Source organism: Lathyrus oleraceus, chromosome 1, assembly GCF_024323335.1.
Source record: "Lathyrus oleraceus cultivar Zhongwan6 chromosome 1, CAAS_Psat_ZW6_1.0, whole genome shotgun sequence".
NCBI classification, from domain to species: Eukaryota; Viridiplantae; Streptophyta; class Magnoliopsida; order Fabales; family Fabaceae; genus Lathyrus; species Lathyrus oleraceus.
In genome coordinates, this window is record NC_066579.1 from 116,875,605 (window position 1) to 116,892,303 (window position 16,699).

The following is a 16,699-nucleotide window of genomic DNA, read 5'->3' on the forward strand; positions in this document are numbered from 1 at the left end:
TCATAACCTGGCCGAATGACCGACAGTGCTCTGATACCACTAATGTAACACCCCCTAAACTTATACTACTCAAATACAACATATAATTGCTTAATCAGAGTAAAGTAAAGCATGTATATCAAAAAGTAACACGGATTGTATATCAAAAACCAAATAACACGGATTGTATATCAAAAACCAAATAACCAACATGTAAACTCACACAGCAGAATAACATCTTTCTTCATAAATGTTAAATAGTGATGATTCCCATAAATCATCTACCACAAAATATCATTTTGGGCTCTAAGGCCACTTAGTATCAAAACCAACATATCCAAATAATAAGATAAAAGAGAGCACAACAATATCTCTCAACATCAAAACAAATACAAATAATCCCATAAACCCCAAGTGTTACATGACCACACCACTATAGACTACCTAGTCAAAACACAACACGAACTAGCCTCTGAATCTAATCCTTGTGCGAAGCACCACTATCTCTGGTACCTGAGCGATGTCACGATAGAACATCATTCCAACAGAAGGGTGAGAATTCAAATCATTATAGAAAAACATAATAATATGAAATGTATAACAAACATACATATATTATTAGAATTCTTCATGCTTCATACAAACATGCATCATATCATATTATTACAGAATCACATGTTTATCATCATACGACATGGCTCAATAATCCACAAGTATTCATTTATAAATACTAAACGATGTACAAAAGTCATATTTCACAACATATCGATTTCATGTACATATTATCATCCATCATCATTTATAAATCATCATCAAATATGTATACAACTTTCACATGATTCTATAATGTATACAAGTCACCATTTCATCACATATATCACAAATATGCACACATATCACATCAACAAAACATCAACAATTCATTTCAAATTGATCACCTAAAATCCACGTATATGCATATCTACCAAAATCATATCACATAATCACACAAACAACAATTTACACCGACATGTGCGACTCAATGTGTGACTCAATGCGATATGCATGTGGATCCCATCCATTATCATTTCCGTCTTGCCGAGTGTCTCTCAAATAGACTAGATAACCACCTCTAAAGCTCGATTCGGCCTTAAGCTTTCAGACCTCATTCGGCGTTAGGTTTGGAACAAGGAAATAATCTACGCGAGATTACCCAACATTTCCTCTTTCATAGACTCATGCTAGTGTAAGTGTGCAACAACAACAAGACTCATGCAATTAAGACGATCACAACCCCTTAATCATACATAAGCATCCCACATCCAACATTTGCACAACATACACCTAACACGACTTCAATCCCAAACAATACATCAAATAACATTCATCTTTATCACAACACAGTAACATAAAATATACAAGCCAATTCATGTTATTCATCAAATTCACCAATTCACATCATCACATACATAATTTCAAGTATTATGATTCTTCAGAAATCCATCTAAAACCATCCAATACATGCCAAACAATAGAAAACATGTCATTCACATTCACCACACAGACAACATACATCCACATTAGGATTCTTTTTATAAAATATTAATCTACTATTATCAAAATGAATATCACGTTATATATAATATTCTTAGCTTCGTAATGGTCCAAACGGAACCTCAAACGGATTTACGGTTCAAAAGTTATTGAATTTACAAGTTTTTGAAAATGCTGTCAAAAACCAGAAAATTTGCTGTTGCGAAAATGCTGTCAAAAACCAGAAAATTTGTTGTTGCAAAAATGCTGTCAAAAACCAGAAATTTGTTGTTGCAAAAATGCTGTTGTCCAACATGAATTTTCATCATAAAATCAAGTTATATATATATATATATATATATATATATATATATATATATATATATATATATATATATATATATATATATATATATATATATATATATATATATATAGCAACTATTAAGATCATAGAATAAAGATTCTAAGCTCCATTAATGTTCACCAAAATCACAAATCAACCATTTTCAAGTGAAACTCAAACATGCAATTATACACCAAATCATGTTCTATACACATACCCATTCATGGAATTCAATATAGAAACATCATAGCATAATATAAACATCAATTTTATGGATTAAAACATAAACATATGTTAAGGTTTCTCAAAAATCAAAATCCCCAAATCCTAAGTTCATTATATCTAACCCACATACATTACATACATTATGTTTACCTATAACCACTTAAAATTCCACCCTTACCTTAGTATAGATGAAATCTCTAGGTCCTTCTTCTTCTAGTTTCCTCTTCTCCTCTTTCTCGTCTCTTCTCTCTTCTTCTCTTGTTTTACAAAACTAACTCTAATCTCTAAAACCCTTACTATCTTTTTAACTCATAATGGGCTTAACCCACTTATCCATCCATTCTAATTAATTAGGCCCATTACTAGACAATTGCTATTTCTACTCATAAAATTCAATTATTCAAATAACACATATATTCAAATAATTCAAATAATCACCAGAACACATATTTAATTAATTATCACAACAAATAATGATTAATTAAAATAAACACCTAATAAATAAATACGGAAATTAAATTCGGGTGTTACACTATTCATCACCTTCCAGTGTCAAATTCGTCAGATTACATTAACACTGACCAGAAATGCATCCTATACTGCCTCCACAAAAGACTCAAGTTGAATCTGCCAGCCCTACTGTTCAAATATCTGAGGGATTCCGTCAGGGACACTAGAAATCACATGAAGCCCAGAAACTACATTCCTCTCGGAAGGTTCATCTCCGACGTTCTGATAGAAAGTGGATTGGTGGATCATCTGATATCCCATAATCTGATGGAAGATGTGACGGTAGACACCGACAAGCCTCTGAACTCAAGAAATCTGAAGAGTATGGGCATCATTGAGAGAGTTTTGGTCAAGCCAACTCTGGACACCTCCTGGGAAGCTCTGAAAGATCAGAGGAAAATACCCAATGGTTTCTATCTATTCTCTAAGATAGATCCCCCAAAGATCATCGCCTACTATCTGCAGAACCTGGAAAATCAAGGTGTGGACATCTCTGACTTCTCGGTGGATTGGCTACCTGAACATCCATCCAATTTCATGAAGAGGATGCGAGACCCATCTGAAAGAAAGTCAAAGAAGAAAACTCTGAAGTTGGGGGAACCACTTGTGCCTCCGGCCTCCTCCTCTCCAAGTAAGTCCCAACCCTCTGAATCTCCTACTTTTCATTTAAGGCAATTTTCTTCTTCCCTACCTTAACCATCCCCCCATCTACACAAACTTTGAGCCCACAACATCCACCATAAATCCCTCTGAACCTCATACCTCTAACCCACCCTTTCCTCCCCTTCAACCTTTTAATCTCGCCACCACAACACTCCCCGTCTCTGAGGTCCTACTATTTAATGAACCCATATCACCACCCTCTTATACTCCTTCCTCTCCACCTTACTACAACATATCATCTGACTCTGACCAGCCAGAACCATCTAATCCCCAATCCCCTACACTTGCTCAACTCTAAGTTCACACCCTCTCTAATCTAAACCCATATGAGCCAGAAACCTTCATCCCTTCTCCATCTGAACACCCAACCGCACCACCCTCTGAACATCACACCGAAACTCCCTCTGAAAACCGTGTGGCCCAAACATCTGACTCTCCCCTTGAAACCATCACCACCCTACCAGAACCTGAACCTACCTTTGAACTTGAACCTACCTTCCCCACCCTGGAAGAGGCAGTTGCTTTATTTGCTGAGTCGTCAGTGGAAAAGCTCAGAATACTGTCTGAAAACTCTAAAATTAGTGATGATCCCTCTGCAGTGAGGATTCACTAGAATAGAGTAATCAGATGGATGACATCTGAGGCTTTCAAGTTGAAAGGCCTCTCTGAACAAGTCAGAAATGACTTTATCAAAGAAGCTGGAGAGAGGCTAGAGGCTCATCTACCCAGAGAGGCAGAAGATAAAGCTCGCAGAGAAGCAGAAGAAAAGGCTAGACTGGAAGCAGAAGAGGAAGCCAGAAAAAAAGCTGCAGAAAAGGCCTCCGCTGAGGCTGTTGCTGCTGAAGCTGAAACCAAAGCCAAGGTTGACGCTGAAGAAGCAGCACACATTGCTGCGGAAGAAGCTGCCAAGGCAAAGGACATAACTCCGACTCATGGGGACCCATCTCAGTCTAACTTTTCTCCACTGGTATTGAAGACTCTGAAGGAACTACAGAAAGAGCAACAGATTGTGAGAGCCAGACTGGATCAACAGGACTCTGTCAACTCCAACATTCAGAATCTGCTGACTCGGCTACTGCAAAGGATGCCACCTCCTCCGAACCCTTAGGAACAATTCAAATTGTTTTTCTATCTTTATCTAAGTATTTAACCTATATGTCTGTTTAAGTTTTTTTTCTTTCTCTTATCTGTACTTTTCTCTTATCAATGAAATATGTCTTGCTTTACTTGCCTTGCTATGTTTTTCTGAGTCTGACAAAAAGGGGGAGAATTAACTAAATAGCCTCTGATGAAATAATATATAAGCCTCATAATTCACTACGCACATTTAATAACTATTATTATGAAGTCTAAAGTTCTGCAGGAAGTATCTGAGTAAAACATCTGAGAAACAAGCTATACAACTTAAGGAGAATTGGAAATAACTTCTAAACCTTCGTAAGCATCAGACTTAGGGGGAGATTTATTATCTTAGGGGGAGTTATCATATATCTGACTCTGAGATAACTCCTTTAAATTTTTATGAAGTATCATTGTTTCATCAATAGTCTGAAGTTTTTGTCATCATCAAAAAGGGGGAGATTGTTAGAACAAGATCTTGGGTCTATAATTCATCTATAAAGTTTTGATGATAACAAAGGATGAAACAAATTGGTAGCCTAACGAATTTATCTAAGTATGCAGGACTCTAACAGAAAATGGATCTGATAGACAACATCTGACATCACTCAAGTCCAGAACAGTTGACTTAGAGTCAAATAAAGTAGTTACTCTGACTCTGAAGACAACGGTGCTTAGATCGTCTGAAGGTTGAAAACTCAGATACTATGAATCTGAAGGATTCCACACATAGTTACTTTACTGATTCGTACATCTGAAGAAGGTCCTACAGAAGACATATCAAGAACTTCTGAAGAAAATCAATTCTAAACAACTATCTGAAAAATACATGCTGAACAAGAAGATCTAGATTTCGCGCACTTTGATTCAAGTAAAACAAATCAGACACAAAACTTAGTAACGAAGTATTCCATAATTGGTATTAATCTTTATTTGGAAAAGAATAAACACTCTCCAAAATTGCTATGGAAAGGACAACGAACTTAATGTCAATTAAGTTACATCATTGACAAGATACTACATCAATGCTTCAGCCAACAGTCTCATATTCGAAGCATTATATAAAGGCAAAATCATCATCAGACCAAGCACAAAGCAATCACACAAGAATACTGCAAACTCAATTCTACATTTTTCATTCATTCTTGTTCAAATCTGTTCACACGAGTTGTTACTCCAAGTGTGAATTTTTACTGTTCCTATTGTGTTAATATTGCTTACCTAGAAGCACTGAACACTTCCTTGTAATTCTCAAATAGTTGTTAAATATTTCCTCAAGTGACTTGTGAAGTCTGTAGACTTGAGAGGGCTAAGAGATCTTTATTCTCTTAGACAATTTTGTTGTAATCTTTCTAGATTATTGGATTAAGTCCTTGTTAAAGGAGAAATCACCTTGGCCGAGTGGACTGGAGTAGCTTTGAATTTCAAGCGAACCAAGATAAATTTCTATGTTGATTGATTTATCTTCCGGGTGTGTGGCGTTTGCAAAAGTTTTTTATTTCAGTGAAAACAATTCAAACCCCCTTTTCTTGTTCTTCTCTACCTTCATCCTCCTCACCCCTCATTCATTGGGTTTGCATTGGAAGAGATCACCAAGCACATTTATGATTGTATCATACTTTGTTTTTATTTGTTTACTAACCAAAATATCAAAATATGTCTAGTGTAGTTTCATTTCTTTTGTAGGTAGTGTGTGTATTCAGTTGTGTCTTATCTAGCTTATATCTAGAGTTTGAGACCCTCAATGCAAGAGATCAATCAAGTAAAGGTTCAAATTGGTTCTAAGTATCATATATGGATCCCCATGTTCTTTATTTTTCATTTTGATCAAGAATTCATCAAGGTTTTAAAGCTTATTTACCTTGGAAGCTCTAATTCATCTGGGTATCTTGTGTGACTTTCCTTAGTAAGTTTCTTCAACAATTGGCCAAATATATCAAGGTATACTTCATTATACATCATATTAAGAATATATGATTCTCCATGAGCCCTAAATATCAAAGGAACTTCAAGTTTACAAGTTGGTTCAAGGAGGTTAACCAGAGAAGTCAAGTGATCAAATCTAGGGTTCCCTAGACCCTATATTCTACAATTTTTGTCATATGAAAATTATTCCAAGAGAAACGTTACTCTTTATGACATTACAAACAACTTTCATGTTGGAATCAAGAGCTAATTTTGCTTGGAAAGTCATTTTTTATGATGAAAGATTATAGGTCATTTTGTCGGTGCCCTAGATGGAAGGTCAACTTCCAAGAACCATAAATTGCTCATTTTTATAATATGAATTACATCCAAGTTTCATGATTAGTTTCAATATATCTTCTCCAACTTTGCTTCTTTGAGAAATTTCAAATTCTACTTGCAAGGGAATTTACCAAGAGGAAATATTATAGGTCATTTTAGGCCATCATCATTGAACAAACAATTTTCATCAACTTCTAAATCCATAAGTCCCTCATACAAGATTCAAATTGTGTCAAATTTGTAACCAAAATTAAGAGGAATTAAATAGATACAACTTTGAAGAAGGAACCGTTTTCATTTGAAACTCATAGAAAAAGTTATTCAAGGTGGAAAAAGTGGTCATTTGACTTTTAACTTAGAAAACTTTCAACTATGTGTAAGACCCCAATTTTGACCCTAAGATCCCTCATGCTATCTCATCATATGCATTGGTATTGGGAGCACATCTTGGCATCCTCCTTACCCCTCACTCATTGGGTTTGTATTGGGAGAGATCACCAAGCACCATTTGATTATATCATACTTTATATTTTATCATCTTTACTAATCAAAATACTAAAAATATATCTTTGTATGCACTAACTCTTTTGTAGGTAGGGCATGTGCTCACCTTTGATTCATCATGCTCACATCTAGGGTTTAAGACCCTCATTGCAAGGAGATCAATCAAGAATGGCCTAAAATGGCTCTAGGCATCATATATGGATCCCCATGATCTCCACATGTTATTTTGATCAAGAAATCATCAAGAGTTTGGAGTTGGTTTGCCTTGGAAACTCTAGTTCATCTGGGTGTCTTGTGTAACTTCTTCAACAAGCTTCTTCAACATTTGATCAAATATTTCAAGGGATACTTAAAATTTCATCATCTTATGCATATATGATCTCCCATGAGTCCCAAAAGTCAAGATAATTGCAAGTTAGCAAGTTGGTTGATGTTGGTTGACCAGAGGAATTCATCTAATCAAAACTGGGGTTCCCTAGACCCTATCTCTCACCATTTTTGTCATATGAAAGTTATTCCAATAGAAATTTTATTCTAAATGACATTCCAAATAACTTTCATGTTGAGGTAAAGAGCTATTTTTGCTTGGAAAGTCATTTTTTATGGTGAAAGATTATAGATCATTTTGTCTAAACCCTAATTTGGAGGTCAATTTCCGATGGCAATAACATGATCAATGTTTATGATATGAAAAATTTCCATGTTTCACAATCAAATTCAATTTGTCTACTTCAACTTTGATGTTTGGAGGAAGATATAATTTAACTTTTATGAGCATGTGATATGAGGATACATTTTAGGTCATTTTGGACAAATGCCATTGAATAAGTGATTTTCCTCAACTTCAAAAATGCATAACTCCTTCATATTAAATCTAAATGAGGTCAAATTTATGACCCTTTAGAAGGACTTTGAGAGATCTACAACTTTGATGAAGGAGAATTTCTCATTTGAAGCTCACATAAAAGGTTAGCCAAGGTGGAATAAGTGAACATATGGCTTGACACTTAGAATTTTTTTTGACATGTTTGATTTTCCAAACTTCCACCTCAAAATTCACCATGATAAAAGCTTCAAATTAAAAAGTGTTCAACATGAAAGTTGTTCCTTTTGATCTAACCTTTCCATAAAGCCCAATTTCATCCATTTTGGACAAGATTTGAATGGGTTGCGCATGGCTTGAACATTTCATCATCATTTGACAAGATTGAACTTCAAACATCTATTCACAATTGCCTAACATTCCAACATGACTTCAACCTTGCTTACACTCAATTATGGATCAGATGGACTAATTTCATGGGCTTGTACACGCCCATGCACCCATGCATCACACATTGCTAATTTTGGAAGTTCACTTCAATTGTGCAAATATCAATTGAGTTGGCTATAAATAGAACCCTCCATGCTCATAATTAAGGACCATGCATGCCAGCTTTGATCCCAAGCATTCAAACCCTTCCATTTGAGAGGATAAATCTGAGAATTTCCATGGGAAATTGAGTTTGAATCTCACTGTTTTGAGATTCAAATCTCCAGGGATCCAAAGCCTTTTGATCATTCTAATTTACTTCTTCAAGCATTCAGAACAAGATCAAGCACAAACAAGAGCAAGAACAATCGAATCCAGACCTGCATTGAAGTTATTTTTCAGAAAATTTCATCTCTTTGATTCTCACTCAATTCTTCATAATTCTCTTGGATCTTTGGTTGTCTGAAGTTCTACCAATGTAGGCAACCAGATTGAGTTTCTTTAAGGTCAAATCGAAACAACTCAGATCGTGCACCTCAAATTTCAACTCCTTGTATCTCTCAATATACTTGGAGTTAGGATGAATTGAGGCCAGATTCGAGCTAAATGCCATTTTTAATTTAAAATCATGTCCTTCATTTTAATTTTGGTGATGGTTGTGACTGACCCAGTCCGGTGAAGCTCGTCGAAGAAGGAGACCGGAGTTGTAGCTCCGGTGGTGAGTTGGTAGGTTCAGAACCATATGATTCATTTGAAATGATTTAATCTCACGCATTGGTTTGGATGACCGTTTGTATGGCGTGCTGACTAAAGACCATCGTGGATTGCGCGTTTGTGACCACTTGATCTACCACCTCAATTAATAAGTGAGATCAAGTGGTCCACATTTTTTCTGATTATTTGATTTTCATTTTATTTGTTTTATTTTCATTAATTCATATTAATTTTAATATTAATCCAAAAAATATGAGAGTTTCACCAAAAAATGTTAAATAATTTCTTCTTTCATTTGCTGAATAAAAATTATTTTTTGGATCATTATTAATATGTTTCATGATTTAATTGAATTTTTGAATATTTTTAATTATTTAAAAATAGTTTTAAGTTTCCAAAAATTATGAAATTTTATCTCCAAGGTCATTTGACCTCGTTTGACCTATGATAAACCTCATGGCCATTTATTTGGTGTTTTGATGAGATTTTAGGAATTTGACAAACCATAATTTAATTTAATGCATTATTTAATTGATTTTAATTGTTTAATTTCAAAATAAATTGTGTTCAGCATTTGATATTGACTTGTTGAGTTTGACTTGTGTTGTTGGGCCTTGGCCATTTTCACTTTGCTCATTTGAGCCATACTTTGTGAATATATTGTGTTTGTATATACTTGTTTGTGTTTGTGGTCTTTTGACCTTAATGTACATAATAAGAACAAAAAAACCTAAAAGACATTTTGTGTGGATTGTTGGTTTGCTCTGAGACATTGGACTTAGAATTAGGAAACACTCCCTATGCAAAAGGACTTGGCCAATGCCAACTTTCAAAAACCAAGTGCTTGTAAAGTGAACTTTCATCTGATACAATATTGAAGATCCATTGGAGTTCATCTGCAACATGGTCATATTGAAGTTGTTATTTTGAACCTGTGTCTAATGCATATCTTTGAAGTCATCTGATGCATGGGGAATTATGAAGAAGATCATGGAGTTGCTAATCTTGGATGTGGCTATCTTTATTTGATGTCTTTCTCTTTATTTTGCTATTTGTGTATTGATATTGCTTGATTCTAAAGTCCAAGGGAAATTTGGGTTTCTATATGACATTCTTGTCTATTGGATTGCAACCCATTGGTCGGATATTTTCAACTCTCAACTTTTAAATTTTTGCTTAGGATTAGTCTCTTCATCTCCTCCCCATTTCTTTAATTTCAAATCTCTCCCTCTTTTAAAAAAATCTATTTTGCTTGTGATTTCAAAACTTTGACCATATTGCAAATTAGAAACTTTGGCCTTATGCCATTTCATTTTCAAACTCTTTTTCTTAAATAAACTTGTAAATGAACTTAACTATACTTGACTTAAAATTTCAAAAGCCAAAAAGAACTAACACTCATCCAAACCTTTTTAGGCCTCTTGTGCCTTTGTTAAACTTAAAATTTTGTTAAAAGCAACTCACTCACTTTGAAATTGATACCACGAACTACGAGGTTTTGATCCCTCATTTTTATGTTGGTACGTAGGCACAAGTCCGAAGGTCTTGTCAAACACAAAAATATAATTAATGAATTCTTTTCCCATCCCTCCACTCTATTTATTGCAAACATCATTTTATACAAAAACACATATGCACACAAAAAAGGGCTCCCTAGGAGTACCTATGACACTTTGGGTGCTAACACTTTCCCTCTATGTAACCAACCCCTTTACCTGTAATCTCTGGCATTTTATTAGTTTTGATTTGAAAAATTCTTATTTTTGGGTTTTATTTGTACTTTTCCCTTGGAAACAATAAAAGCGCGGTGGCGACTCTGGTTTTATTGACGTCTAGCTTATCCATAGCCTGATGGTCATGAATTTACCGCTACACTATGTTTGATTCTTCCGACTTCCACCTTCAAATTCTTCATGATCCAAGCTCCAAATGGAAAAAGTTTCAACATAAAATTTGCTCCCCTTCATGTTAGATTTCCAAAGATTCCAATATCATGACATTTGGAGTATTGTTGATTAACTTGCACATGGCCCTAATTGGAAATTTTCATGATCATTTTTCATTTCACTAATGCATGGTTTCATGTTATTGTTGCAGCATCATTTCAACATGATTTTGGACCTGTTTACATCATTTCATGGGCCTTGTGCATGCCCATGCAAGCATGTAACCTCACATTGCTATTTTTGACATTTGTTTGAAAGTGTGTGAAAAGCAAGTGAATTGGATATAAATACATTGCCCTTGAGCTCAGAATGAAAACCCTTCTGCCCTAACTTTGATCTTGCAATTCCCTACCCTCCATTGATAGGATAACCTTGAAGATTTCATTTAAAATCGAGCTTCAATTCCAATTTTGTTTTGGGATTGAAACTCCAAGGGTCCAAACCATTTTATCATCCATTTCACTTCTTACAAGTTGGTAGAAGCAAGCCAAGCCAAATTGGAAGAGAGATCGAGCTCAATTGCATCAAACTGAAGGTGATTTTTCTAAATTTTCTCTTCTTTGATTCTCCCTCAATTCTCCATTATTTTGCTTGTTCTTTGGTTGTCTGAATACCTACCAATGTAGGCATTATTGATTGTTATGGTGAATTCTCTAATGTGCCTCTCATTGGTACACAAGGAGGAATCAACTACAACCCTTCTTTGGCTCGTCGTCAACTTGGGTTCCCCTTGAGAGACAAACCTAATAACACTCAGTTAGAATGTCTTTTCTATCAAGAGGGTAAAGATCCTCAACATTTGAAGAAGAAGATTGTACATGCTTGGCATAATGTACATAGGAAAGGAAGATTCGAGCTTGGTCCGTGGAATTGTGTAGCTTTGGAGGCTTACACTCTTTGGGTGAAGAAGAGAACTTTGGAATTGAAGATGCCTTATGCTTGTGAAAGAGCTATGTTTATGGTTGTAGTTGAGCCATTAACTCTCCCTAACCAAGATGTAGAGGAGTTGGAAGACGTACTCGCCAAGATGAAGCAAGAGAAGGATGTGTGGGAAGAGCGTTTCCATGCTTTGAGTAGAAAGCATGAGGAGTTACAGCTTGAGTCTAAGGACAAAGACGGACTTATTGAGGTTCTTAAAAACCGAGTAATGAAGAGACAGAGAGAACCGGAGGTTTCATCTTCCTCTAGTATGCCTTAGACTTCCATTGCTTGGAAGAAGATTGTTGATCAGCTTGTCCTTGAGAAGATTCAAATGAAGATTTCTTTTGAGTCTGAGATTCGACGCATCCGAAGGAAGTACATGTCTGCAGCTAGATCTTCTAATATTGTTGTTAGGGATCCTTAGGATGACTAGTCTCCTTTTATCTTGTACTTTTTTGTACTTTGGTTTCTGAAATTGTACTCAATGTAATCCTTCCAATTATATAAATAAAATATATTTTTATGGTCAATCAAATTGTTGCAATTGTTGTTATAAATATTTATATTTGCAAATAAAATAGTAAGTTCCTTGAAAATAAAAACAATCAAGCATTGCATTTCATGCATCATTTGCATACAGGTTTCTCTTTCTCCAGATGTCTTATTGGTATTTCTTATGTGCTTCAGCCAAGCTGACTCATCGATACAAGAGAATAGAGACTTGAAGGACGAGATTACTCGTCTGACTGCCATGATGGAGTCAGTGTTAGCTGCTCAGAGCCAATCTTCTCCAACGCCTGCAACTCCTCCTCCTCAGAGGACTGTCATTTTAGAGGTTTCTACCCCTACCATTCCAGTCGCTTCCTCTCATTTTGGACCTACCATGCCTGCCGGATTCCCATGGGGAATGCTGCCTAACTTTGTGCCTGAGGGTTTTGTGCCTAAATTTTCTTCCATGCCGGCATCTAGCCCGGTCATGTCTGTGCCACCACCGATTGTTCACACTTTACCCCGCGTTAAAGACACCATATATCATTCCAATCCGTCTGAGGGTTCGTATGTTTATGAGAAGATGGATGAAATGAAAGACCAATTCCTTGAGTTGCGAAAGGAGTTGAAGACCTTGAGGGGATAGGATCTTTTCGGTAAGAGTGCTGCGGAACTTTGCTTGGTTCCTAATGTGAAAATCCCGATGAAGTTCAAAGTCCCTGACTTTGAAAAGTATAAGGGGAATTCTTTTCCACTACGTCAGTTGAGATCATTGTCTCAGAAGGATAAGGAGACGTTTAAAGAATATGCTCGGCGATGGAGAGAGCTATCCGCTCAGATCAACCCTCCTTTGGAAGAAAAGGAGATGACCAAGACTTTCCTTAAGACTTTAAGCTCGTTTTACTATTAGCGCATGATTGCCAGTGCCCCTAGTGATTTTACCGAGATGGTAAACATGGGGATGAGACTAGAAGAAGGTGTCCGAGAGGGACGGTTATCTAAATAGGAGGTTTCGTCTAGCAAGAAATATGGCAGTGGGTTTGCCAAGAAGAAAGAGAACGAGACTAATGTGGTATCTATTGGGAGGCAAATGAGGCCTCATGTAAGAAAAAGTAAACCACCTTGTCAACACCATCATCAAGTATCATCTCTGATTCCAGTATTTTCGAACAATCAATCAACACCAATTCAACAACAACGTCAACAACAGTCACAACAACGAACAAACACCTGCAACAAAAAATATACCAACAATAATCAATAACAACAAAATTTGAGAGGAAGAAGGTCTCTTTCTACCCGATTCCTATGACTTATGCTAAACTGTATCCATCATTGGTTCTCAAGAACCTTTTGCAACCAAGAAATCCGCCTCAGATCCCTGAACCACTTCCATGGCGGTACAAACCGGAACTCCGCTGTGCCTTTCACCAAGGAGCTACTGGTCATGATATTGAGAATTGCTACCCCCTGAAGTACGAAGTCCAAAAGCTGGTTAAGAGTGGGATGTTGTCCTTTGAGGATCGTGCGCCTAATGTCAAAGCTAATCCACTTCCTGCTCATAGGAAGCTTTCTGTCAATATGGTGGATGGTTGTCCTGGAGAGTTCAAGGTATTTGATGTCCGCTTTATTATAAGGTCCTTGGTGACGATGCACAAGGATATTTGTTTGGTAAGCGATTGTGAGCATGACCATGATAGTTGTGTAATTTGCAGTGTCAATCCTAGAGGTTGTATGGTTGTGAAGAGAGACATCCAGAGGTTAATGGATGAAGGTATGATCCAGATTCTTCAGTCCCGTCACTTAGGTGAGGATGTGAATGTTATAGCTCATGTATTCAAGACACCAGAGATAATGGTAATCCAGTTCGATAGCAGCAATACAGCAACAGATCGATATCATCGTTGGTTATATGGTTAACAGGCCCCGTCCCGTATGCATCTGATAATGCTGTCCCATATCAGTACAATGCTACCATGTTAGAGAATGGTCAAGAGGTTCCTTTGCCTACAACCAGTTCTGTCGTGAGCATAGCTGATGTTACTGAGGTGACCCGTAGTGGTCGTCCTTTTGGGTCGGTGTTCCCAAAGAGTGTAGAAGATATATCTTCCAATAAAAAGGTGGATGTGCCTGTGATAGATCCTGTTAGTGCTCCAAAGTGTCAGTCTAGTGAATCCAGCAGTTTGAAGCTGTAGCGGTGTATTCGTCACTTTATGATTTATTGACTAAATCAAAAGCAAAGTATACAAAGAATCGAGTCGCCACCGCACTTTTATTTATCCAAAGGAATGGCTAAAAAGAGAACAAAAGCCTAAGAAGTTTTTACACATAGAAAACTAATGAAAAGATCAGAGATCTGGGTAAGGGGTTGATTACGCAATGGGAAGGTGTTAGGCATCCAAAACGTCCTAGGTACTCCTAGGGAGCCCTTTTCACACTTGTTGTACGAAATGTTATTTGTTTATGAAATATTTATTGTGCAAACATGGATTGAAGAGATGAGAAAAGAATATACAAGTTATTATTTTTGTGTTTGGATGGATAACCATTGCCTACGTACCTTTACAGGATCAAAACCTCGTAGTTCGGCTAAAAGATTTCCAAAATATGAGTGGGTTCATTTTAAACAAAAGCCCTAAGGTCTTTCGTTATCCACGGGAGAAAACTCAACCTTATACAAACAACAAGTCCACCATATGAGAAAAGCTTCAACTTGCTAGTGAGGGGTTAACCCTATAATAAGCAAGGAAGTCTTACAATTCAATCACTAAGGACAGAAGGTGAGATTAACATCAACCAACTAGGATAAATCAAACCTATGGCTAATGTATGAAAACTTATCAAGAATGGACAAAGCCACAAAGCAATTGAATGAGTTGGATTAACCAATTAGGATTTATTCACAAAAGATAGTCAAAGTATGATTAGAATTCAATTCAAAGAAGTATTATGAAATGGAGTTTGAAAAATCAAAGGCCTAAAGCCTAGGTTTCTAATTTGAAAAGAAATGAAAATGTTTGCACAATATTTTTCAGGTTTGATTAATCATGCAAATGGAGGTTTAAAGAAACAAAAGGTGGGAGGGTGAGGGAGTGTAAAACTTCTTAGGTGTTCACCTCTTGAGATCATATGTAGATGATCCAAGTGATTCCTTTGGAATAGGCAATGAGCAAATAAGCAAATGAGCAAAGCAAATGGATACCGGATGCCAATCAATAGACTTATACCAATCTCCTAAAACAAAACAAATGATACCAGATGCCAATCAATGGACTTACACTAATCTCACAAACAAAGGTGGATACCGGATACCAATCAATGGATTTACACCAATCTCCTAAAACAAAATAAATGATACCAAATGCCAACCAATGGACTTATACTAGTCTCACACAACAAAGGTGGATACCGGATACCAATCAATGGATTTACACCAATCTCCTAAAACAAAACAAATGATACCAGATGCCAATCAATGGACTTATACTAGTCTCACACCATATCATAGGAACAACTGCCAAGTAATGGACTTATGCTTGTCTCCTCCATGGACAAAGCAAAAATGCTATAAAGCAAAGTTTATGAAATGATATACAAATGATGATGATAAATGCACTAAAGCACACTCAAGCAGATATGCACAGATGAATCAAGTAAGCAGACAAACAAGTCAATTAGCACACACTATATACAAGCAATTAGGCTCAAACAAGGTTAGACTTTAAAGTCAACTGGAATGGGGTATATTATGCTCTTAACCCTAACATTGAGAGTTAGGGTGAAGCAGATGAAATGGAGATGAGGGATGTGCCTCATAGCTCTTATCCCTGGCCTGGGAGAGCTTTAAACAATAGAATGTGTGGGAGTTCAGAAAGTTGGAACTCTTCTCCACAAATGATTTGACTCTATAAGATCTTGGGTTAAGATCCACAATGCATCAACATGTTATGTGAGTAAAGTGGATGACACATTGAATAGTAGGAGATGGACTACACATCTCTTTTATCTACCAATTGCCTCATAAGAGGACTTTTCCTGCTTGGCACAAAGAGTAAACAATCACAAGCATTGCCTCTGAAGGAGGACTTCAGACAGGTGCCTACCAAATAACAGTAGGTCTTCCAGACTACATGAAGAAGAGAGGTTATACCTAAGTGGTTAAGCAACCAAGCAAAAGCAAGTTCAAAATGAACTTAAGCAACTTATGTACCTGTGGAAACATCAAACAAATCAGTACAACTATACAGACAAACAACCAACAGTTAATATCAA

General features: G+C 36.4%; 1 protein-coding gene across 1 annotated transcript; it reads left to right on the forward strand.

The window, feature by feature from the left end:
* Positions 1-3,866: 3,866 nt before the first annotated feature.
* Positions 3,867-4,343, forward strand: LOC127094815 (uncharacterized). The gene has a single exon (XM_051033593.1). It carries the CDS (start codon positions 3,867-3,869, stop codon positions 4,341-4,343), a length of 477 nt encoding a protein of 158 aa, XP_050889550.1.
* Positions 4,344-16,699: the final 12,356 nt, after the last annotated feature.